General features: G+C 43.0%; 2 protein-coding genes across 4 annotated transcripts in view; one reads left to right on the forward strand and one right to left on the reverse strand.

Annotated features, from left to right (window-relative positions):
• Positions 1-1,610, forward strand: part of KDELR3 (KDEL endoplasmic reticulum protein retention receptor 3) — a 15,449-nt gene extending 13,839 nt beyond the window's left edge. For both annotated transcript variants that reach the window (XM_004063471.5, XM_063704983.1), the window contains exon 5: positions 654-1,610. In XM_004063471.5, the coding sequence (XP_004063519.1) occupies positions 654-694 (41 nt within the window). In that variant the 3' untranslated portion in view covers positions 695-1,610. The remainder of the gene's footprint in view (positions 1-653) is intronic.
• Positions 1,601-24,878, reverse strand: DDX17 (DEAD-box helicase 17). Of its 2 annotated transcripts, none has more exons than XM_019018396.4 (13): positions 24,004-24,878; positions 19,188-19,338; positions 17,449-17,548; positions 16,462-16,595; positions 16,107-16,172; positions 13,844-13,985; positions 12,932-13,092; positions 12,676-12,848; positions 12,066-12,176; positions 11,755-11,816; positions 10,097-10,156; positions 5,932-6,168; positions 1,601-4,611 (listed from the first exon to the last, which is right to left on the reverse strand). In XM_019018396.4, the coding sequence occupies exons 1-13, from the start codon at positions 24,051-24,053 to the stop codon at positions 4,106-4,108; spliced, it is 1,953 nt and encodes a 650-aa protein (XP_018873941.1). In that variant the 5' UTR covers positions 24,054-24,878; the 3' UTR covers positions 1,601-4,105. The 2 variants fall into 2 exon arrangements, with proteins under 2 accessions (XP_018873941.1, XP_004063520.1); XM_004063472.5 differs by having other exon boundaries at positions 5,926-6,168; positions 24,004-24,583.
• Between the last annotated feature and the right edge of the window lie 1,279 nt (positions 24,879-26,157).

Here is a 26,157-nt window from a genome sequence, read left to right on the forward strand (position 1 = left end):
GTCCAACCTTTTGGCTGCCCTGGCCCACACTGGAAGAATTGTCGTGGGCCACACATAAAATACACTGATAGCTTATGAGCAAAAACAAACAAAAAGACACTTCATATGTTTTAAGAAAGTTTACAAATTCGTGTTGGGCCACAAAGCCATCCTGAGCCGCGGGTTGGACAAGCTTGACCTAGCACCTCGTAGGCCAGGGTAAGGGGCTTGCACTACATTCTGATTGCCAAGGGCAGGTATTGGGTCATTAAAAAACCCAATCCACTAGCTGCTATGTAGGGTAGAAAGTAGTCCAAGTACAGTGACTAGCTATGGGGCAGTTGCAGTTGATCAGGAAAAAGGCTCTAGGTAGAAAGAGATGTGGACACAAGTTCTAGGACTTGAGAAGGGCTGCTGATTTGATTGTATGAGATGTACAATAGACAATTTGAGGCCAATCGCTAAGTTTACAGCTGGGGGGAAGGGTGCCAGTAACCAAGTCGGGGATCAGTAGGTCCATAGTCAACCGGAGATAAAGACTCCCCCTTTGCTTTAACAATCGAACATATACTGTGAGCCGGCCATTAAGAGATGATACCAAGATTATGCACCAAGTTATAAAGCAGTCCTTTTATCAGATGGTAAATTCTTATTTCATCTCCATTTTCTTCCAGTCCTTAAGGGAAAGAAGTTAAGTCTTCCAATGCCAATCTGAGGACCTTCAGAGACAGTCTACGCCTTAACAAGCACATGAAGGAAACTATTTTGAATGTTCTCTTTGGCAACTTATCCATAATTTGGGATCAAATGTTAAAACCAGAAAAGTGCTTAGTGTGGATTTCAGCAAAACCTGATCATCCCACCCAGAAGACCTTCTCATCAATAGATTGCCCTTAAAGACCCATTGTAAGGTCATAAAAAACCTCGGCCAACTGCACAAAGATGGTGCCTCACTGCAACAAGAAACCTTAAGGTGCCTTTCCGACAGAATAAAAAAAATAAATGATTGTTCTCTAAGGCCCGAGGGCAAGACTCATGATGAGCAAGTCAACCCCAATCTGGAACAATGTCCCTCCTCTTAAGAATGTCCCAACTAAAGACCAGTTAAAATATTAGGGTACGTTCTTGTGAATTTCCACTTTCCAGGTAGATGACCAAATTTAGGTGGTCAAGATATAAAGGTGACTGACAGCTAGTTTTAAGTGTGAAACTTATTTCACTTTCACACTGCCTTCAGGCCAGAAGCAAACCAAATTTACCAGGTTTGGCTGGAGGAGTTTTGTGACTCATCTTTTACTGGTTTGAATTTTTTCAAACCAGTGGCTGATACCTGCCTTGTACTTAGTACCTTAATACCAATAACCTAATGGTACTTAGGCGAGTACCATTTGCACAATCACTGTTTTACTTATGAGCAGATACAGATATATCCAAACCCTTACCTACTAGGTATCCTGCTAGGGTTTTCAATTCCAATTCTTGTATTAAGTTTTTTCCTTTCAGTTTTAGGTGTGAAAGTAATCAGTCAATCCAATATCCCCCATCTTTGTCTTGAAACAAAAACTGTTTTAAGACGTCTACGTTGAATTATTCAGAGAATTAAGCAATAAAAGCTCACACCTTATTGTCAACAGTGTTTTTATTTATACCTACAAAAAGAAAACAAGATGGTATCAAAAGGACAATTTACAAACTAAGAATAGTAACATAGCTTTCAGCATCCTGTGCCTGAACATCACACATCTACAAGTCTTTCAAGTCTTAATGCAACAGGAATGTGTCTGGAGACCAGCAAGAACATGAACAGAGAGCACTGATCCCAAGCAAAAGCCACTAACCTTTTAGATGAGAAGTCCACACAACGAATTGTTAGGGAGGATTGGGGAGAAGCAGCCCATTGCTTAATACATTGAAACCCTTTCCCTAAGTTGAGTTTCAACCATGAATGCAATAACTAGCATAAAATGATTCTTCTGCTCATGTTCTGAAGCCAACAGCAGAACCTGAATTATAAGTGACAGACATGGAGGCAGAAGAGTTAAACTCTGCTAGATTTCAGCTGTGCTCAGGCCATAATAGTTTTTGAGGTTTGGAATTTACTGTTATTTTATGATTACAATGTCCCAGGTGGAAAAAGGGAAGCAAGCAATCCAAATAACCACTTGCTTGCCCAGAGACCTTTCCCTCAAACAGATGCTTTCAAGAGCTGCAAGAGAGTAGGGCATCCCTTGTGGTGGAACCTCTATGTTTAAAGAAAGAAGAAAAAAACCCAGAATTTGGTTGTAGTAAACAATGCCCACAACAGACTGGCCAGTGCTTAGACAAATTTGGGGTTGGGGGGAACACTTTGGTTTGAAAGCACAGAGCAGTTTGCCATGTTTCTTCTGTGCCTACCATCCTCCCTTGGACTCAACTTCTGTAAGATGGGGGGGACAAAAAGAGAAGTAAAGTTAAGAAGAAAGTGGAAAATTAAAAAAAAAAGATGTCAAAGTTTTTACATGCATATATTTCAGCTTATGCTGAAGACCTACCTGTATGTTGCACATTGAATCATACTTTCAGAACCCCTCAGAAACCATCCCTCTCTCCCTAAAGAATTTTAAAAGGAAAACAAAACCTCGAGTATAGATCTTACAGATCAGCAAGCATTCAGGCCTTAGCCAAAGAATGCAGTGGAGCCTTCCCCCTTCAACTGCATTGTGAATGAATACCAATTAACAGCATAAAAATTAATATAGTCCCATATCAGATCTGGAAGGGGTTTCTGGGGCTGTCTGATGTCCCTATCCTGTTGTAGTGAACACAATAGCAGAAAATTCTTTCTGGGTCCATCTGCTATAAAGTCTTGGTAAAACAGCATTACTATGAAGAGGATGAACTCACCTACCTTCAGATGGAGGAAAAGTGAAAAGGACTTAGGCTTTAGTCCTCCATGACTTTTCTTAAGCACTACCTACCTGTAATAAGCTGAGTGCAAAAGGATGCCGAAGAAAATCTGCACCCAGAAGCTGTTAGAAAGCACTGCAGAGAACAGGGTATGAAGAAAATAAAGAGTTCTTAATAAACCCTTAAGATTCTTTGTTCAAGGTAACTTTGCCAAAAGGGCAGAGTAGGTGGCAAAGAGTTGCTTTTATTCTAGCTCTACACTGCATTTGAAAAGAAAATTTGCCCATTTTGAATATATTGTTTATAATTAAATGTGCTTTTTACACTGCAGGTCAATATAAAAACTGGTTAGTAAATTTCCAGTGAGCATTTATGTTCATTTGCTCACAGCAGCTGTCTGGATGGAAAATTAATTTCACAGATGGTCCCCAGTTAAACTGGGAAGAAATATAGGCAGCTTCCACCCAGATGCTGAGATGCTACAGTTTAACCACTACAATAAACACTTGTGGTTTTTAATTTAAAGGATACACATAACTCAGCAATTCAATTTCTAGCCTGACACTAAAATGGTTATTTTTCAGTAATGGGGGGAGAAGTGGGGAGGCAGAGTGTAAAGGGAAATAAAACCAATTAGTAATTTTTAACTGTCAAATGCACTCCAGCAATCAGTCAAAACAGGCCCGAGGAAACCTGTTCCAACTTAAGAAACATTTAAAAGCACACAAGAAAATGTGCAGGGCAATCCCTTTGTTTTCTAACCCAGTAATGAGAAATTTAAAGCACAGATGCCATCTTCCTCTGCAAAACAATTCAGCCCTCCCCCTCCCTCCCTCCCCACCAACTCAGAAAAACAAAAGATGGGGCTCCCACAAAAAGGCCTAATACCTTACTCTTTTAGATGAAAAATAGCTCAAATATCTTCAACATGCAAGAAGTTGGGGGAAGAAATTAATCTCTTCCAGTCGGCTATATATATATATATATATATATTTTTTTTTTTTTACAAAATGTTATTACAGACTGGATCATTTTGGTGGGCAGAAGAAACCTGGCAGTGAATTCTAACTAATCTGCATGAAAAGACAAATCACAATGGTTGGGGGGAAAAATTAAAAAAAAAAAAAAAAAAAGAAAAAAGGAAAAAAAAAGAAAAGGGGAAGAGGAAAAAAAAAAAACGAAAGACAGTGTTCCTTAAAATGTAATTAAGTATGCTGGAGTCACTACCACTTGAGTGGTTTCATTTACGTGAAGGAGGAGGAGGGGGAGGAGGAGGAGGGTATTGGTAGGCAGTCTGCCCCATGTAACCTATCATATTGGTAGCTCCTGGAGGCTGTGCAAACTGTTGTGACATCAGTGGCTGTGGCTGCTGCCCAGACCGGCCTATCCCACTAAACTGCTGGCTAGAGCTCTGTGAACTTCTCCCAGTTGAGGTGGTGCTACTAGCTCCGTAAGTGCCAGCACCATATTCTTGAGCTGTATAGCTACTGGTGCCATAAGCAGCTGCCCCATAGGTGCCTTGACCATAGGTGTATTGGCCTGCTTGTGCTCCAAAGGCAGAATTTGGACTTCCATAGCCACTGCCATTAGCATAACCAGCTCTATCGGTTTCACTACGATCCCGATAGCTTGCAGAGTCTCTCCGGCCACCATCCTTGACTCCTCGAAGCCTTCGGTCACACTCATCCTGATACATCAGATTGGGATTGTTGGCTGAAGAAGTGGTCCGGTAACGAGAACGACCACCTAATGGGAAGATACAAGAAGATTTTTAATGGCAGATATATGACCTAAACATAACAATGTAAAAATTCTACTGGGTACAAAAGTATTAAACATGTCTCCTTGATATTTAGTTATGCTGGCCAGCCTCCCAATTAGTACTGTAAAAATATACTCATAATTTGATTCTTTAATGGGGCACATTCAAAAGCACAGTAAACATTAAAGGACACTAGACCTTTTCACCCTTTTAGGCCCCTTACTTGAGGATGATCAAGAAACACGGTATTACAATATGAAACCTTGAGTCAGGAAGCCCAGATCCTAGGATATTCTGCAACTGTAGATGCAACTGCTATGTCTCAGTTTCTACCCACCACTAAACAGTGTAAAATGACTGACCTCTCCGTATGGAAAACTGGAAACCTAATATACTACTAAGCATTTTTGAAAGTATTAAAAAAGCAACCATGACCGGGGGCACACTGGCTCACTCTCGTAATCCCAGCACTTTGGGAGATCAAGGCAGGAGGGTCACTTGAGGTCAGCAGTTCAAGACCAGCCAACATGGTGAAACCCTGTCTCTACAAAAAATACAAAAATGAGCTGGACATGGTGGCACATACCTGTAGTACCAGCTACGTGGGAGGCTGAAGCAGGAGAATCACTTGAACCCAGGAGGCAGAGGTTGAAGTGAGCCGAGATCGTGCCACTGCACTCCAGTCTGGGCAACAGAGTGAGACTCTGTCTCTGCCCCCGCCCCACCAAAGCAACCACATTAAAACTCAGACCAGCCTCAGCTAGGTTTGGTGGCTCACTCCTGTAATCTCAGCACTTTGGGAGGCCAAGACAGGTGGATCACCAGAGGTCAGGATTCGAGACCAGCCAGGCCAACATGGTGAAACTCCACCTCTACTAAAAATACAAAAATTAGCAGGGTGTGCTGGCGGGTGCCTGTAATCCCAGCTACTTGGGAGGCTGAGGCAGGAGAATCACTTGAACCTGGGAGGCAGAGGTTGCAATGAGCTGAGATCGCGCCATTGCACTTCAGCCTGGGCAACAGAGTGAGACTCCATCTCAAAACAAACAAACAAACAAAACCAAACCTCAGACCAGTCTCTAAGAAAAAAAATTCACAATTTAGCTTAACTAATAGGACTATCACAACAAACTTCACGTTTTCTTAGTTGAAAAAGGTTATAAAAAGCATTAGGCAGTGTCCTTCGCTATTAAGCAACATACTTACAGCCTTCACATGGTTAAAAACAGCAACTAAAAGCAAGTCACAGAAGGCGTAAAGAGATACCTTGGCAGTACCTGGAAAACTCCAGGACTTACCCTTACCCCCGCCTCCGCCGCCTCCTCTGTGGTCCACAAGCTGCATCAGTTTTGGATTGATAGCCTGATTGGCCTCTTCCAGCACTTTGATAAGCTCTCTGGCCTGTTTTAGGTTCCCTGGGGTGAAGAAGGTATAGGCGGTACCCTTGTTGGTGCTACGGGCTGTTCGGCCAATACGGTGCACATAATCCTCTGAGCTGTTTGGATAGTCATAGTTGATCACAAACTTGACATCTTCCACATCTTCCACGTCAATGATGAGTCAGTGTGTAGGTTGATGTGGCAGGGAAAGAGAAGGTAAAGGACATGCCAACAACAGGTGGGAAGCACGAATGCAGATGACAGCAAGAGGAAAGAAGGTGAAGTTAGTAACCACTCTGAACAGAAACAAAAAAAGACTCATCCCAACAGAGTAAAAGAGGATTACTGATTCCTGGGACATGCATAGGAAGTAGGATCTTTATTGGCTGTAGAATCCTAAGGGAATCCCATCCAAACATCCAAACTCCTGCCTCTGCTACATTTTACCAATATACTGACAGGAGTTACACCAATATTGGTCTTCAGACGCAAATTCCAGTACTATCCTTTACAAAACCGGAACATAGAACAAAGTGGTAAACCACTGTGAAGTTATGAGGCCAAATCACTTCTACTCTGTTGGGAGAAGCCTGGCAAAATCTACCAACAACATAACAAACTTACCTTTAAACCAGTCACAGAGCAAAGTAAAAAAAGGAGCTTCATATATTTTATTACTACAATTTAAAGGAAACTTAATCAAAACATTTAATTTTTGCTCTTATCAAGAAACTGAGTAGAGCCAAAGCTGTTAAGTACACACCTATTTTCCTTTGCAGAAACATCCAGATTATCTATCCCCTTTCAATTACAAGAGCACATTACACTAAAATTTTACTGTACTACCAAGCCCAGCTTCTGCCAAAATGAGGATATTTTTGCTCAACTCAAGGTTATTTCAACTCAGGACTTGTTTCAATTATCAATGATTGTCTACGTGACCTGGGAAATTAAATTAATAGCCAAAGAACGTGGGAAAACCATGAAACCTTGAGACACAAGTTTAGTATTCTCTCTACTGCTGGGAATTGGGCTGAATAACCTCCTAAGGCTTAAAATGTAAATGTTAGTGTAATGCTTTCAGCTGAATGTATATTTTTACCTACTTAAACAAACAATTTTAAGAATATAACAAAGAATCCTACTGTTTTGTGGAAAAAAATCTGCATTTTACAAAGAATATTCAGAAAATATCCTAGATAAAACACAGATTTTTGTGATATAAATAATTAAAAAACATTCTCTGTTTGTTACCAGACCGATGCACACTCCCTCCTCCTTTGGGAAACCGCTGCAGCCGATCCCGTCTCTTTGCCTTTTATTTTTGGCGGCCTCCTTTCGAAAACTCCGCCTTCTGACACGGGACCACTGGAGCGCGGGGAGCATGCATCAAGGGTCCGTGGCAGTGAGAAGTCCCCACACACGCTCGCTCTGTGAACTGGCTTAGATGCTTCTCTGTAGCCCCATTTGGTTGCCAAGCGCCGGAGAACCTGGGTTTGGGTAAAAATTTCAGGTCCTCCAACGCCTCCCCCAAGGATAATTGGGGTGATTGTAGAAAAAAATAATTAATAAAAAAAAATGTAAGTTACATCCAAAGGGTCAGACTGCATCTATTGCCCAGACTGGATTAATTTCAAGGGAGAAAGGGGAGATTAAAAAAAAAAAATTAGCTGTTGTTACAGGGCTTGTGAAGAAGGGGCATTATGTCTGTTTCTTATTACAATAAAGGCTCCTCGGTCTTTACTGACCCCTAAAGTCCTGAATCACACCAGAAAGACGAGAAGGCACTTATCACAGGGGGCAGCTTGAGTCTCCGGCTAGGGTCGTTGACGCAACAAAGGAAAAAAGAATTTACAGGGCCAGGGTGGATGTAAGACAGGGGGTGGGGAATTCTACTCCATGGTATCTTCAGAGCTAGGATAATGCTCCTTATGCAATCCCACTGCATATGACCATGGCAGTAGAACAAGTTCAATTACTACACTGGATGCGTAAGTGTGCTTTCCTAGCAGAAAGCACCAGGGTGGAGTCAACAGTTCACATGCTAATACTTGGAAGTATTTCTAGAAGGGGGTGTTCAATAGAGGGCAGACATGATGCAAGTTCTTCATACTAGAAAGGTGTCCTGTGTGTGCACGCACAGCTGGATGGGAGCACACAGGAGCAAGCGCAGAATTTGGTTTTCTCCAGTCAAGTCTACCCTGATGTTATCTGTGCACTGCCACAATATTATCTTGCTGCCTTTCTAGAAGATGCTGTAGCAGGATAAGAAATTGAAAGTTAATGTTTTGGCCAGCTGACTGGGATAAGAACCTTTTGTCTGAAAGGCCCTATGACATGGCCTGAATCGCCAATCACTAATTAGGAGGGACTAAGTCTAGCCAAGAGGCTCATCTAGAGCTGCTTCCGGCCAATGTAGATTTGTCTCGGCCATGTATTGAGTGATCTGCAGCTGATATCAAAGCTTCTGTTAAAAAACAAAACAAAATAAATTCAATACTTTTAGTTTAACAGTGTGTAGTTTAAACAAAAAAAAGGAAAAATAAAAAATATCCCAGTGGAAAGGGAAGTGGTAGCCTAAGGATGACTATTATAAAATTATGGGAATCAAAGAACTTACCTGAAGGGAACATTTAAGAGACCATCGCTTGACAGGAAGTGAAAAAAGGCCCTGGTGACTCAGCTGAAAATTGCACCCCTGTCTATGAGGTAGAAGCCTTCACTTTCCAGGATCTTGTAGGACATTGGTCAGAATTCTGCCATTTTGGTGGGTTTTCTCCCTCTTTTTTTACAAGGCAGCAAACAAAGGGGCCCAAAACAAGCACTGATGTTGAGTAACAAGAAACAGACTCGGGTACCTTCCCTCTCCCCTCACTTGGATGAGTGGGGGTGGGATGAAGAGTCTAAGTTATTCTAATGGTAGCCAATTAATTTGGTTTAGAAATGCAAGGGGACATGGAGCAAATATTTTTAATTGTCTAGGCAAGATGCACAAAGAAGCTACCAGCACATAGCAAGCCTGTTTAAAAACCAACCATTACTGAAAGCTTTATGTAAACTGCTTTCAGGCCTCCGCCTCCTCTCCTAGCAGGCCCAAGTTCTAATGGCACAGATCCAGACATGACCTCAGAGGGCAGAGGGGCAGAGAGAACTTTCCATCATGGCTGCAGGTCACCACCTCTGAAGGAGGGAATGATGAGTGCAATGCATAAAAAGGCTTCATTACTTTTGTATTCCAGTTTGAATACCTGTTCTCTTTATATTATATAGTATAAGGGAATAATATGGTACTTCTCACCTTACTGGGCAAATTAAATAACCTGTCAATAATTTAAGGATTTCCTTGTAATACAAATAATCTTTTTTTTTTAAAATATAGAAGTTCTGAGTTAGACCTGTTTAGCTCAGAATAGTGGGCTAAACTACCATAAAATTCTCTGTATATCTTAAATGGTAATGGGTCAAAAACTCCAGAAAATCATCAGTTGATAACACACCTACAGGTAAGTGCATGGGTAGGAGGAGGGGATAGCCAAGTGCCCATGATAATTTGACCTCAGTAAATTAAACTGGGCAATACACGTATTTGCTATTCTGATACTGCATTAGACTTATAAAATTCCATCTAATAAGCATTCATAAAACTGGACCTCTCTGTATATATCTAGCTTAGACAGGGATAGGGAAAAGAATAACTGAAGAAACTAGCTTACAATAGCTAGGTTTCCTCAGGCTTATTCTGTCCAGCCAGAAACCACCACCAGAGAGAAGCTGAGCCATTCAACTGTCTGTCTCCTCTCCCTCTGTTTGAATAGTCATGCCTAGGCCTTGCTGCAGACCAAAGCCTGTTTGTTAGGAGCAGGAAGAGACTTTGAAAATAAAAGGGGGGTGGGGGAAACCAAAGTTAAAAAAAAATTGTGGGGGGGGGGGCAGGGAACGGGGAGAATCACGCTTTGTATTTTTTTCTTTCAAATATTTATCTAACCACATGTATATACAACTTTCTAAACTTGAAGTTTGAATTTGAAATGACGAATCTTTAAACCAAAAGATACATATACCATTGACAGAGACACCTATCTATACAAACCTAGCCCACGGGAGGCTACATCTGTAGCAATAAGGATGGGTGCCTTTCCAGAACGGAACTCTGTAAAAACAAACAATAATCATCATCAAATAAGCATTCCTCGCTATCTGATCTGTTTACATAACCATGTTAAAATTTCAAATAATGGTGTCAGAAAATCCCAAGCTCTTGTAATGACTGACAGTGATTCTTTTGAAAATCTTTATTACACTCATATTCAGCAGCAGAATAAAGAGTTACCTCTACTAATAATGAAATACCGTTAAGATAGTGTGGCAATTTGTTACATAATTAATATGAGCTAGAATTTTTTCCCCTTAAAGTTATTTCCCAAATGAGACACAACCAAAAGTTGGGGGTCGGTAGGAAACAAGTTCAAAAGATGTGGAATGAAAAGAACTGAATTTCCCCCCAAAAGGTATGCATATTATTTATTTTTCTTTCTTTTTTGAGATGGAGTTTCGCTCTTATTGCCGAGGCTGGAGTGCAATGGCGCAATCTCAGCTCACCACAACCTCCACCTCCTGGGTTCAAGCAATTCTCCTGCCTCAGTCTCCCAAATAGCTGGGATTACAGGCATATGCCACCATGCCCGGCTAATTTTGTATTTTTAGTAGAGACGGGGTTTCTCCATGTTGGTCACGCCGGACTCGAACTCCCAACCTCAGGTGATCCGCCCACCTCAGCCTCCCAAAGTGCTGGGATTACAGGCGTGAGCCACTGTGCCCGGCCACATTTTATTTCTTAAACAAAATATGGCCTCTTCCATTTCTCAATGGCTTCCCTTAAAAGTAGTCCTGAAAAAAAGGACTGAAAGGAAATATGCTAAAATATGACTCATTAAGAAACATTTTTCTTTAAATATTTCAGTAACAGTTTAATTCTCCCTAAACGGTAGTTATATTTTTATAATCAGAAGGAAAAAATTGAAGACTTTATTAATAAAGGGAGGGTGGTGAAAGTTGTGAAAAAGTTTAAAGAGCCAGCATCGTGGCCCTTAAAGAACCATGAGCGCACGCTAAAAGTACCCTCAGTAATTCAATCAACTATACAACAGGGGTAAGACAAACTGGCCTTTGGGCCAAATCTGGCACAACGCCTATTTTTGCAAATAAATATTGTCTGAACATAGCCACGTTTATCTCTTTGAGACAGGGTCCCACCCTGTCACCCAGGCTGGAGTGGCATGATCTTGGCTCACTCCAACCTCTGTCTCCTAGACTCAAGCAATCCTCCCACCTCAATCTCCGGAGTCGCTGGGGTTACAGGCGTGCACCACCAAGCTTGGCTAAGTTTTGTTTTGTTTTGTTTTTCTTTTAGAGACAGGATTTCACTATGTTGCCCAGACTGGTCTTTAACTCCTGGGCTCAGGTGATCCACGCGCCTCAGCCTCCCAAAGTGTTAGGATTATAGGCATGAGCCACCAACGGTGCCCAGTCCAGGCCACTTCTTTACATATTATCTGTAGCCTACAGCTTTTGTCCTAAAACAGCAGTGCTGAGTGGCTATAACAGAGACCACCATTTGGTTTACAAAGCCAAGCATACTTACTATGTGGCCCTTTACAGAAAGTTTGCCTATCCCTGAAATAGAGCATGAACATTCACTTATGGGCAGGGGGTGGGGAATCAACAGAAAATGCTTAGTTTTAAACTTACCATTAAGTACCCAATCTCTTTCTGGTTGACTCTTGTCTCCATGGATACACATAGCTGGCCAACTATCAGAAGAAAAGTGACCAATATTTTAAAAATCTTTTAAAGTGGAGAAAATCAAACTTTAAAGCCAAATGCTATCATGGAATTTTTGTAAGGTTTGTCAGGCTTCATGAATAGATGACTGTGCTCATTAAAAGAGCAAACTGCATGGACAGGCATTATTGAAATATTACACAACATTTGGAATACCAATTTAGAAATTTCCAGTTAACTATAAAACCAGAGATTAATTGCCTTGGTGCTATACTCACCCATCTCTGCGCATCCTTCGAGTCAGATCATCACAGCGTCTCTTTGTCTCCACAAATATTATTGTTTTGTTTTCCTTTTCAGCCATTATTTCTTCCATTAGTTGGATCAACCTGAAAACAAGACCAACAATGCAGTCATCACACAGAAAGTTATTATGTGGACGATTATGTCTGCAATATCAACTCCCAAGGCTACAGTACTTTCTTTGCACATTATGCTTTTAAAATTTTTAATAAACTATCAGAGTACTGAGTCAGGTTCTGCTATGTGCTCAAGAAATACTAACTCATACCATCCTCACAGCAAGTCTCATGTAAGTGGTATTACTCCCATTTCACAGATGAAGAAACTGCAGCACCAAGACACAAAATTGTGCAAAATTATACAGCTGGTAATCAGCAGAGCTGAGTTTCAAACTCAAGAATTCAGAATCCTTGCATTTAACCATAATGCTCTGACAAATGATATGATGATGGATTATCAGAAACCTAGCAATGCTTTTAATGTTCTCAGGCCTCAAAATATACTGGTTTCTGCAGTACTAATTTTGGAGGGTTATTAGAAAAGGTTTATCAGCATTATCAAATCAGAGTAAAATATCTTTCATACTTGTGGTCTTTTTCACTTTCCATGCAGACATCCACTATCTGGAGGATGTTGTGGTTGGCACTCAACTCCAGATTGCCTACGTTGATCTGGGTGTAATCACGAAGGAAATCCTCTGCAAGCTGTCTTACTTCTTTTGGCCAGGTTGCACTCCACATCAGTGTCTGCCTATCAGGCTATCAAAAAAGGAAAGGCTTTCTTTCAGGCTAAGGAACTTGGACAAATGGCGTAAAGACTGCTTATTATTAGCTTTACACACCCTGATTTGATCAACAATTTTACGGATCTGGGGCTCAAACCCCATATCAAGCATTCTGTCAGCTTCGTCCAATACAAGGTAAGTACATCGGCGAAGATTTGTCTTTCCTGACTCCAGGAAATCTATCAGACGTCCAGGAGTGGCTATGCAGATCTCAACACCTGTAAAACAAAACCAATGATCGAGCCAATCGACTAGGTGTAGCGGCTCACAGCTGTGTTCTAGCACTTTGGGAAGAGGAGACGGGAAGATCGCTTGAGGCCAGGAGTTCACAACCAGCCTGGTCAACATAGCAAGACCCCGACTCTACAAAAATGCAGCAGCAGCAGCCCTGGTGGCTGTACTCAATGCTGCAGAGAAGCTATTTTTTTTTTTTTTTCTGAGACGGAGTCTTGCTCTGTCACCCAGACTGGAATGCAGTGGCACGATCTCGGCTCACTGCAAGCTCCGACTCCCGGGTTCACGCCATTCTCCTGCCTCAGCCTCCCCAGTAGCTGGGACTGCAGGCACCCGCCACCACGCCTGGCTAATTTTTCGTATTTTTAGTAGAGACGGGGTTTCACCATGTTAGCCAGGATGGTCCCAATCTCTGGACCTTGTGATCCGCCCACCTCGGCCTCCCAAAGTGCTGGGATTACAGGCGTGAGCCACCACACTGGCCCAGAGAAGCTAAATTTTAACAAAGTAACCGCAAAACCATGTCAGGACTTATGTACAATCACCAAATCCTCACAAAGTTTCCAGCCATGCTGAACTTTCTCTCTCAAAATAGCTGTTTTAGTCACATCTGAGAATTTCTAAGCTGCTGAAATTCTGAGTTTTTCACAAGACCCACTTTTTTTCTCCAATTTCCTCCACAGGAATTGGTAAAGTAAGATAAACTAACAATTCTTTTACACTATATATTATTACCTCTTTCCAAGTCTCGAATCTGGGGACCTTTAGGAGCACCTCCATAAATACAAGTACTCTTCAATCTAGAACATTTGCCATAGTCATCGGCCACCTGCTGTACTTGCTGGGCAAGCTCTCTGGTAGGAGCCAGAACTAGACACTGAAACCAACAAAAAGACACTTGAGACCTCATCCAAGGTTTAAAAAAAAAAAAGAAGAAACAAAATACAAAAAGCTAATCTAATTCCTTATTGTCTAATCTAGCACATTAGAAGTGATGGGGTGAAGATCAGAAGGGGGGACTATTAGCACAATGGAATGTAGAAAAAAATTATTAGAACTTCATGTTTAGCATTTGGAATGATACTGGTATCCTCGTCACTTTTACTATGACACATTATCAATCATTATAGTTTATATATACTGTTTAAGTGGAGATATAGATTGTATTACCTGGTTTTAAGTATACAACTCTCATTTACAGGTTGAGCATCCTAAACCCCCAAAACCAAAATGCTCCAGCAAGCATTTACTTTGAGGATCATATTGGTCCTCAAAATTTGGATTTGTTTTGTTTTCTGAGACAAAGTCTCACTCTATCGCCCAGGCTGGAGTGCAGTGGTGCAATGAAGGCTCACTGTAACCTCTGCTTCCTGGGTTCAAATGATTCTCCTGCGCCTCAGCCTCCTGAGTAGCTGGGACTAGAGGCAGGCACCACCATGCCCAGCTAATTATTGTATTTTTGTAGAGATGGGGGTTTCCCCATGTTGGCCAGGCTAGTCTCGAACTCCTGACTTCATGTGATCTGCCCACTTTGGCCTCCCAAAGTGCTGGGATTACAGGTGTGAGCCACCGTGCCTGGCCTAAAATTTGGAATTTTGGATGGTCAACCTGACTTAAACTGGCAGAATGACACATTCCTGACCTCTAATTTAAGCACTTCACCAGGTAGATAAGGCAAAAACAATGAAAATTTACATGTAATCTGACAAGACTGTGTACAATCTGGCCACATAATACAAAAATCAAGGTATCATATACCATTCAAATTAAATTATGAAACTTGCTTTATATACTGATCCATTAGATATCAACTAATAATAATGCTGTCAGACATATACTATGTATTATAAGTACTGCATTATTTCTTTTTGTGAATATCTTGAGACTTATTGTACATGTTCATAAATATATAGGACAAATGCAAGCTTATTTCTTAAAAAAGTTAAGTACGCCGGGCGTGATGGCTCACACCTGTAATCCCATTATTTTGGGAGGCCGAGGCAGATCACCTGAGGTCAGGAGTTCGAGACCAGTCTGGCCAACATGGTGAAACCCTGTCTCTGCTAAAAATACAAAAATTAGCTGGGTGTGGCAGCACATGCCTGTAATCCAGCTACTTGGGAAGCTGAGACAGGAGAATCGCTTGAAGCCAGGAGGCGGAGGTTGCAATGAGCCGAGATTGTGCCAATGTACTCCAGCGTGGGCAACCAAGAGCGAAACTCCATCTCAAAAAAAAAAAAAAAAGTGCGCATTCAGTGCCAGGCGTGGTGGCTCACACCTGTAATCCCAGCACCTTGGGGAGGCCGAGGCAGGCAGATCACCTGAGGTCAGGAGTTCCAGACCAGCCTGGCCAACATGGTGCAAACCTGTCTCTACTAAAAATACAAACATTAGCCGGGAGTGGTGGTGCACGCCTTTAATCCCAGCTACTCGGGAGGCTGAGGCAGGAGAATGGCTTGAACCTGGCAGGCGGAGGTTGCAGTGAGCTGAGATCTCACTACTGCACTCCAGCCTGGGCAACAAGAGTGAGAATATATCTCCAAAAAAAAAAGAAAGAAGGCTGGACGCAGTAGCTCATGCCTGTAATCCCAGCAATTTGGGAGGGCAAGGTGGGCTGATCACCTCAGGTCAGGAGTTTGAGACCAGCCTGACCAACACGGAGCGAACCTCCATCTCAAAAAAACACAAAAAATCAAAACAAAAAAACAAAAAAACCCACACCAAAACCAGAAAACACTTGATTTACTGTACAGTAAATGCCCATACAGCATGCATGGTTTCTTTAAGAGTAAGACTTTGGTTCAAATGTAAGCTCAGCTATTCAATTGCTGAGTGATCTTGGGTAAGTCATTTAATTCCAAGTAAGATGAGAATGAAACCATTTCCACCTATGGAGGGTGTGGTTAAGAGTACAAATGGATAATGTAAAGCACCAAGCCTAAATAGTCGCTAAATTGTAGTTTTTCTTAGAATTACAAAGAAACTGAAACACACTTACGATTGGGCCATCTCCCCTTTCCAAGTATGGCTGGTGGTTAATATGAACAATTGCAGGCAGGAGATACTGTGGAGGGGGGAAAGAATGACAACCTTACGCTTAGAAGTACAATCTTACTTAGATACTTAGTAATTACTGAATTAATGCATAAATAGGAAAGTGAAAAACAGAACTTACCACTGCTATATACAGGAAGCAATACAAATTTGAACATAAAATGCTTCCATATATTTAATACCTAAAATAGTATCTAACTATCTGAATGGCACTTCTACGAAGAACTGAGAACGTACGACAATTAGAATAGCAAAATAAGTTACCACAATATCAAGGATCTTCTCTTGCTCATACATACCGCCAACGTCTTCCCAGAGCCAGTCTGAGCAATGCCCACCATATCCCGGCCACTAAGAGCCAACGGAAATCCCTGGCACTGAATTGGAGTTGGTTCTGTAAAGTGCTGATCCATCAACACATCCATTACATATTCTGTAAGAGAATTTTATTTTGCATATTTTATTGTGTTTAAAGACACAAACCAAGAGTTTTTAAAAAAAACTTTTAAGCTCACTGAAGATAAGATTTACCCAGCTTCATCTCTCCAAAGTGCTTTTTCTTTATCTACTAGATCTCCGACCAGCTCACTTTTAGCTTCTAAGGGCCAGGCTAGGTGGCTCACGCCTGTAATCCCATCACTTTGGGAGGCTGAGGCCAGTGGAGGCCAGGAGTTCCAGACCAGCCTGGTCAACATGGTGAACCCTGTCTCTACTAAAAATACAAAAATTAGCCAGAGTGGTGGCGGGCCCTTGTAATTCCAGCTACTCGGGAGGGTGAAGCAGAATCGCATGAACCCAGGAGGCGGAGGAGGTAGTGAGCTGAGATCGCGCCACTGCACTTCAGCCTGGGTGACAACGTTGAGACTCCGTTTCCAAAAACAAACAAACAAAAGCTGCTACAATAGTCTACCTCTCCCAGAAATTTGAAAAACCATTACCCTAAAGCATCTAACAGGACATGGGAACATGGCAGTCATTTATTGTTTAGCAAATTCACATTATATCCAGCTAGAAAGCAATTTCATTCTGCTGTTTTCTAAAAGGCAGAGGGCAAAACCCTAGAAAAAGACAAAAACCTCCAAAAAACAAAACAAAAACAAAAACAAAACAAAAACAAAAACAAAACCTCAGTCTGAATACTAGAACAGAAGAACTGATGACCATAAAAACAATCTCTTGTCCTTTCAACAAAACCCCAAGCCTGGCTCAAAGAGTTTAACCTACTACCCTTGTCTCCCATTCAACCCAATTTAACAAATTAAGGTTCTAGATTGAAGAACACTTACGTGGGAAGTTAGCATGATGGAAGGCAAACACGGGTTTAGGACAAACATCTCCCCCCCTCACTGTAATCTCCTTCTTTCGGCGTAGCTCATCAACCTCATACTATGGAAAAAAATGAAATAAGTTAGTAAACTAGTTATTCTAAACATTCAGAATTTATGTTCCAAGCCAGCTGAGCAATTATCCAGTCCACAGCTACGATGGCAAATATTTAATAGTTTACATGGCACTTTCATGTGTATCACTTTAACTCTGCAAGGCTCCTACTTACTTTGTAAGTTAATTGATGATGTAGGTGATTAAGAGTTCCATTTTCTATAGGAGAAAAAAGATAAGTAACTTGCCCAAGGTCAGAATGAGAAGGAGAAAAAAGTGGAACTTGGACCCAAGTACTCTTTCCATTACACTTTCTTCTGAAAGAGTAACCATTTCATGTGTAGAGTCCAAAAAACAATGGTAATGAGGTACAAGAATAGACAATGTTGGCTGGGCACGGTGGCTCCCACCTGTAATCCCAGCACTTTGGGAGGCTGAGGTGGGTGGATCACTTGAGGTCAGGAGTTTGAGACCAGCCTGGCCAACATGGTGAAACTCCGTCTCTACTGAAAAAAATAATAATAATAATAATAATAAATTAACCAGGCCTGGTGGCACATGTCTGTAATCCCAGCTACTCGGGAGGCTGAGGTGGGAGAATTGCTTGAACCTGGGAGGCAGAGGTTGCAGTGAGCCAAGATCATGTCACAGCACTCTAGCCTAGGGGACAGAGTGAGACTTCACTTCAAAAAAAAAAAAAAAAAAAAAAGAGCCAATCTATCTTTTTCACTAACAGATGAAAAAACATGACCTAATATACAATAGTTTCAATCATGTATAATAAACAGATTAGTAAGCATTATCAACAAGAGAACAAATTAAATGCATATTTAAACTGGTCCCCTTTTATGAGTATTAGGGGTCTTAGATAAGAATGTAAGAAAGGCTGGGCATGGTGGCTCACACCCATAATCCCAGCACTTTGGGAGGCTGAGGCAGGCAGATCACAAGGTCAGGAGATGGAGACCAGTCTGATCAACATGGTGAAACCCTGCCTCTTACACTCCAACCTGGGTGACAGAGCAAGATTCCATCTCAAAAAAAAAAAAAAGAGGCTGGGCGTGGTGGCTCACGCCTGTAATCCCAGCACTTTGAGAGGCTGAGGCAGGTCGATCACCTGAGGTCTGAGGTCCGGAGTTCGAGACCAGCCTGCCCAACATAGTGAAACTCCATCTCTGCTAAAAATACAAAAAATTAGCCAGGCATGGTGGCGGGTGCCTGTGATCCCAGCTACTTGGGAGGCTGAGGCAGTAGAATCGCTTGAACCCAGGAGGCGGAGGTTGCAGTGAGCCAAGATCACACCATTGCACTCTAGCCTGGGCAACAAGAGCAAAACTCCGTCTCAAAAAAAAAAAAAAAAAATCAGCTGGGTGCAGTGGCTCACGCCTGTAATCCTAGCACTTTGAAAAGCTGAGGCAGGTAGTTTGCTTGAGCTAGGGAGTTCAAGACCAGCCTGGGGAACATGGCAAAACCCAGTCTCTACAAAAAGGAAAAAAAAAAAAAAATTAACCAAAAAATTTTTTAAGAAAAATATCACCACACTAGAATAAAATGTAAAACGGCAACAGTAGCGTATGAATAAACTCTAACCAATATATCTACTTGGTTCAATAATCTGTACATTAAAACACACATGTAAACTTACTGGTGTCAGCCTTGCTACTTCCGGATGTTCCACATAAAAATTTTTCTCAAACTTGGGGAGCTCACTCAAATCCCACTTTTTTTTACGTAAACGCTCCCCAGGATTACCAAATTTCTTCGGGGGAAGGCCACCACCACCTCTTGCTCCAAATCTAGGAACAGAATTTTTAGTTAGTTCATCAGTATTTTTAAAGCAACGTATCGTACATCCCATAAGAATATTCAAAAAGGATGGAGTTCTAGGGATACTACCAGCCTACCTCCAAAAAGACCATTTTATTTACTCTGATTTAAAGGTATGGAGAAATGTGTAAAACCTCCCTTACTACCCAACAATAAATACTGTTTATGAATATAGCTACAATAGGCGAAAAATTAAAAATCCCTTTATTGAGAGAAATACATCCTAGGGATTACAATCACAGATTCTGGATCCAGACATGGTTTGAGTTTTGATTCTGCCACTTACTGTATAATTTGAAGAGAATTATTTAACTTCCACACACCTTAGTTTCCTATGCAAAGTAGAAATAATACCACTTATTTCAGAGGCTGCTGAGAAAATGACCTAATAATGTGTAATGTACTATAAAAGTATCTGGCATAGCCAGCACTCAGTACAAGTTAGCATCATTTCATTCAACAAATAGTTATTAGGTACCAAGTTACTAGGTACCAAGTATGTATCGGCTACTGTTTGAAGTGGTGCTGTGCTGGAGTTACTAAATAAAACAGACACAAGTCTCTACTTTTGTGTAACAGACATGCAGGCAAAGGATGACATTAATTTAAGTTTCAACTAAAGGCAAGATTGTGGACAAGAAGGAAGATACACTCCAAGCAAGTCCCTCAAATCTTAGAATAGCTTCTTGGGCCTGCTCCCCCATTAAACTGTGATAAGCACTCCACCTGTCTGCTTATCTGCAAAGCAAAACTGGGTCTTGGAAAGGACTGGTAGACTGGTCTTCATTTTTAGCTTACGCTAATAAAAGAGCTGAGCCTGCCGGGGGCAGTGGCTCAGGCCTGTAATCCCAGCACTTTGGGAGGCGGAGGCCAGTGGATCACTTGAGGTCAGGAGTTTGAGACCAGCCTGGCCAATATGGTGAAACCCCGTCTCTTACTAAAAACACAAAAGAGTAGCCAGGCGTGGTGGTGCACGCCTGTAATCCCTAGCTACTTGGGAGGCTGAGGCGGGAGAACCGCTGGAACTTGGAAGGCGGAGGTTGCAGTGAGCTGAGATGGCACCATAGCACTCCAGCCTGGTAGACAGAGGGAGGGTCCGTCAAAAAAAAAAAAAGCTGAACATAGATTTATGACCTTTCCTTCTTTGATCTCTACTTTTACCTTCTATCTCCTTCTTGTTCCCAAATGGTATTATTAATTTACAGAGAAAAAAACACTAACAAGACTTAAGGCTTTAACACTCAACTAATTACTTAAGATCAACTTCTTGCTTTTTATATACCTTTCACAACAGACAAGCTCAAGAGGAATACAAATATGACCACTAGCCAAAGCTAATATTTAAGAAATCAGAAGCTACTTTTCCTAGAAGAATCTCAACACTAAGATGGCCTTAATTTTCCCTATTTCGATCTTGTGAAGTACAGGTCTTTGTTTGGCATACAAACTGTATAGCATTTTCTCACTCAGTTTCTTTACTCCTTGTAAAATATTGTACTGAATTTAGTTCCCTTTTCCCACTCTAACCCACTTGTAACTTCATCTTATATAAAGTTCCACTTTATCACTGATAGGCAAGTAGGTGTATTATTCTACAGGGCCTCAATTTCCTGCAATTCAAAGCCATTAGAACTGTGGCTTAACCAGCTAGACATTCCTCTAAATACATACGTAACAAAAATTGATGGCAGGAGATTTTATTGGGATCACTGGATACCTACACTCAACAGGCAGAACTTGGCTAATTCCATTTATACCACTACTGAGACAGTGAAGACAAATTAAGAATCAGAACAGGAAGAGCACATAGCATAGGTATACCCGTGTCAGCGACATCTTTAATATGCCCCTCAGCTTAAGACTCAATACTGAACAGACCAAAACGCCACCTCAATTGCCGCTCCCGCCACACTTGCAAATGAAGCAGCTAAATAAGGTACTTTTCAAGAGGTAGAAAGTCTTTGGATTATCACTCTTGCAAATTATAAAAGACTTCACTGTTATTGCTACATTGCAATGCTACCCAAACCTTAGTGACTCAGGAAAAAATAAAACTTGAAAGTAAGATTCCTGTTAAGGCTTTAAACTGATGATTATCATTTATGTATTTTTTTTTCCTCTCTCCTTACTTCCCTGGCTATTTATTCAAGACATACTATTCTACACTAAACATTTAATTTGAAACATGGGGTTCTTGGAAAATATGCCGTCTTCCATGTTTATAATTAATGCTGACATAATTAATGACCTCAAAATTCAAGAAAGCCTTTTACTTTTGAGCATATCCATGCCATCTTTAAATACGCACACTGTACTCTCTGGTATACTATGCTGCTCAAATGTTTTTATCCGGTCAGTAATTAGTTTAATTTGGCTTTGCAAAAAAATTCACCTTTGAAGAGTCATATATTAACATTAAAAACCATACTACTTCAAATGTACAATGCATATCATTTCTGCATCACACATGTGAAATACATGAACTGACCTCACCTATTCCTTTTTCAAAATAACCACCACTTCAACTGTGTAACACTCAGTTAAAACAACAGCAGTTCAAATAATCAAGAACATTTCTTGGGAAAGGGAGAGTTGGGGCACAGATCTTATGAAATAAGGCCAGTTCGTTTGAAATTTTTAAAAAATGTCATCTGATACTCAAAGTATGGATCAGTAATTCACTTTTTTCCTTTCAAATAACTTATTAAAGCATATATATGGGGAAAGGAAATATTAAACCAAACACCAATGGTAAAGAAATAGAACACTATTAGTACCTTGTAGCCCCTCTACGTGCCTATTTCAAGTTTACAACTTTCACCCTAATAACCACTACCTTGAATTTTGTTAACCATTCCCTTTCCTATCATATTTGCACATATCCTTAATTAAATGTGTCACCCTACCACAACGTGCTTTTTAACTCAACACGTCTGTGACTTATCCACATTAATCCAAGTTCTTTTCTCTTTTTCACGGCTGATTCAATTGTACGAATACCCACAATTTATGGAGACATTTGCGTTGTTTCCAATATCCTGTTAGCACGAATGCTGGTATATAAACTTTTCTGTACAAGGATCCTGGGGTACCTGTGCAAGGATTTCTCTAGGCATTACAGTCTAGGGTATAAAGCTTAGGGAGGAATTGCTGGGTCGTTTTCAACTTTCCTAGATAATCTCAAGTTATTTTTCTAAGTCAATGAACTGAAATTCACTTCTAAACTTAGCAATACTGCCAAACGCGAAGCAAACATTCCACCTCTCGTCCTCTAAACAATGAGATAAAATATTTTCCTTCCTAATAAGGTATAAATCAAAATAATTTTGTAAAAAGTGGCAACCGAAGTGCCTGAGACTAGTAAATCCAGCAGTTGCGGATCTGAACCACAAAAGACAAAAACGTTTGGAGAAAATATCGTTAACAGAGCGCCTACTACAGTGAGACTATTACATCCATTATCTCTTAATTCCTGACAACACAGCAAAGTAAAGGCAATTATCACGTTCCTCAGAGGAAACAGGGTCACAAAAGTTAGGATCTTGACCAAGGTCACACACACACATATAAAGTGGCGTCACGTAACTCTTTGGGGAAGCGTGGGGGTGGGGGGGGACGGAGTTTCGCTCTTGCCCGGGCTGGAGTGCAATGGCGCGATCTCGGCTCACTGCAACCTCCTCCCCCCGGGTTCAAGCGATTCTCCTGCCTCGGCCTCCCGAGTAGCTGGGATTACAGGCATGCGCCACCAAGCCAGGCTAATTTTGTTATTTTTAGTAGAGACGGGGTTTCTCCATGTTGGTCAGGCTGGTCTCGAACTCCTGACATCCGGTGATCCGCCCGCCTCGGCCTCCCAAATTGCTGGAATTACAGGCCTGAGGCACCACGCCCGGCCCACAATACCAAGAACTTTCTAGCGAGGCAGAATAGTTGACGCTGCAGTCCAATTAGAGAAAAAAGGCTGAAATATTAAGATTTAAACTAAAGTAACGACCCAAAAAACCATCCTTCCCCCAAACACGGTCATTTAGATGGCAAGCAACTCCACTGCTTTACATCCCAATGCATTTCCTCCGACTTAAAATATAACTGAAGAGGATTAAAATCTATTTCTAAAAATGAGAAGTTGGTCTTTTCGTCTCCAGTGCCTTAAACAGTGAACTCTGGGGAGAGAACGTCAAGGGTGCCATTTCGTGTAAGGCTTTCCTGGGCTGAAGTCTTCTCTCAGGAAGATCCGCGTTTTCCAGATGAACCCCGAGGCCTGGAGACATCGAACAGCCCGCCCGAAGCGGCCGGGCTCGAGAGCCGGGAAGCCAGGCGAGGCGCCAAAGCCCGGGCCTGGGCTGATGCGGCCAGGCCGCCCCTCCCGATCCCCCGCGGGGCTGGGATGAGGCCGGGCCGCGCCACGACGGCCGTCCGCACGGAGAGTCCCAGCGTCGCCAAGCGGCCGCCCTCCTCCGGTCCCGAGTGACCCCGGGGCCGAGGTCCGCGCACGAAACCGCTGTCTCGCCTCGAGTCGCCTCCCCTCGCCTCCCGGGACGAGAGCAAGGCTCCCAGGCTCGCAGTCCGCCGGGCCTCCCCAAGAAGCAACTCCCCCACCCCCACGCCAGGCCTCTCCTCTCCTCCCCCACCCTTACCCTCCACGGTCACGATCCCGGTCCCGGTCCCCAAAGCCTCCTCCGCGCATGGTCCCAAAAGGATAGAGATCTGGGAGCGGGGCACGGATGACCGGGCTCGGGAGGGCCTGCGGCTCCGGTCTGGTGACGACCGATGGCGGCGGCGCCTCCGCTGTTGGGGCGGCGGCAGGCGCAGCGCTCTCTCGCTCCGACGCGCTGTCTCCCGTCGCAGACGCCACCGTCGCCGCCTCTCTCGTCGGAGACGGGAGCAAAACACAGAGAATCGGGGCTACAAAGCCGGTGGGCAGGTTTGGCTACGCTCAAACCGGGCAGTGCCGCGGTTTAGGCGTCTCCTTCCTTCCCAGCGACCGCACAAAATGGCGGCCGCCGCTGAGTCGGCTCCAACTTAACGCTGCGTACGGCGGAGACGATACGTAAACAGCGTCTCGGAATAGCCCGAGGGCTCCGCGGGGAACTACGGGTATTCTTGGAAGCACTTTACGTCAGTTGCAACGATGGGCGTATTTTGCGGTCTGTACAAGAAAAACAAAGTACGGAGCGAGCGTAGAGTTCTCGCGCCACCCGAACTAGAACGTGGGATGAGGTGGGAGGAAGCGCCTCTGGTGCGACGTAACATTCTTTGCGTCGTTAGCCGGCCTGCTGTGGCTAAGATGCGCAGTATGCGTAACGCATTCTGTTTAGAGAATAGAGGATTTTGCCTGATTGCGATCTCGGAACAGACCCCGCGGCCGGCTTGAAGAAGTTGCTTTGCAGAGACAATAACCGTCCTCCATATTATTATCAAGTTTCAGAGTCCTCTGGCGCCAGAGGCCGGGAGGGTCTTAAATTCCCTGGCTGGCCTTCCTATATGGCGCCGCCAGCCCTCTCGCCCCGCCGCCCTGGGCCCGCTGAGAATGGCGGCAGGCCCCGGCGCCATTTCCTTTCCGTTGCCTTTCGCTGCTCTGTCTCCGGCAGCCATGATGGATGAGCCGTGTCCCTTTCTTTCGGGAGTTTGTGAGGTGGCGATGTCCCCTCTAGGTTAAAGTGCCCTCAGCTACATTTGGTTCACACTGAGGTGCATTTTCTGAACCGTATATTTTCACCGTCCCTGGCCGAGCACAGCTGTTGCTAATACAGAAACAAAATGTGCTTGGAGGCCAGGCACGGTGGCTCACGCTTGTAATAGTAACACTTTGGGAGGCCGAGGCGGGAGGATCACCTGAGTTCCGGAGTTCGAGACCAGCCTGGCCAAAGTGGCAAAACCCCGTCTCTACGAAAAATACAAAAATTAGCAGGGCATGGTGGCAGGTGCCTGTAGTCCCAGCTACTTGGGAGGCTGAGGCAGGAGAATCGCTTGAACCCGGGAGTCGGAGGTCGCAGTGAGCCGAGATCGTGCCACTGCACTCCATCCTGGACGACGGGGCAAGAATCCGTCTCAAAAAAAAAAAAAAATTGCTTGGAGCCCCAGTGGACTCCGTGGGCCCTTTGCTGCCGTTGAACTGCGCTCCTCAGAAGGCCCGAAGAAGACCCCAGCACTCTCGAGAGAACAAGGTTTCAGAGCGATGGTCTTTAAACACAGAAAGGGCGAAGGCTAAGGACAAGTGTTTAACCAGGCTAGCCCACGTTCTCCGCTCAATTCCTTCCAGACTGGCTTCCCTCTCCTTACCTGCTTCCTGTCGTCTCAAACTGCATTTTGAAGCCCCGCAAGCTTGGCCAAATGGCGTCACACAACTGTTGAGCTGTTAGGGCCCTCGAGACGGGCCCATCTAACGTCTCAATTCAACAGATGGGTAGAAGCGGGGAGATTTGGCCCCTCAGTGTGGGTACTGAGTGTTTGTTTCCCAAATTTTTGGGAACATAGCATAAGAAAAGGAGCTTCAAAAAGAAAAAAAACATGAACCACTGATTTTTCTGTGGTTATGTGTTCTTTTTCCCCAAGTACGTTCTTAACATTGGCAAATGAACCTCTTAAAGTGATTGAGACTCGCCTGGGTCATATTCTTTTTTTTTGGCTGGAGTGCAGTGGCACAATCTCGGCTCACTGCAACCTCTGCCGCCCGGGTTCAGGCAATTCTCCTGCCTCAGCCTCCCGTGTAGCTGGGATCACAGGTGCTTGCCCTTGCACTTGGCTAATATTTGTAGTTTAGCTGGGGTTTCACCATCTTGGCCAGGCTG

This window comes from Gorilla gorilla, chromosome 23 (genome assembly GCF_029281585.2).
Source record: "Gorilla gorilla gorilla isolate KB3781 chromosome 23, NHGRI_mGorGor1-v2.1_pri, whole genome shotgun sequence".
Classification (NCBI taxonomy): Eukaryota; Metazoa; Chordata; class Mammalia; order Primates; family Hominidae; genus Gorilla; species Gorilla gorilla.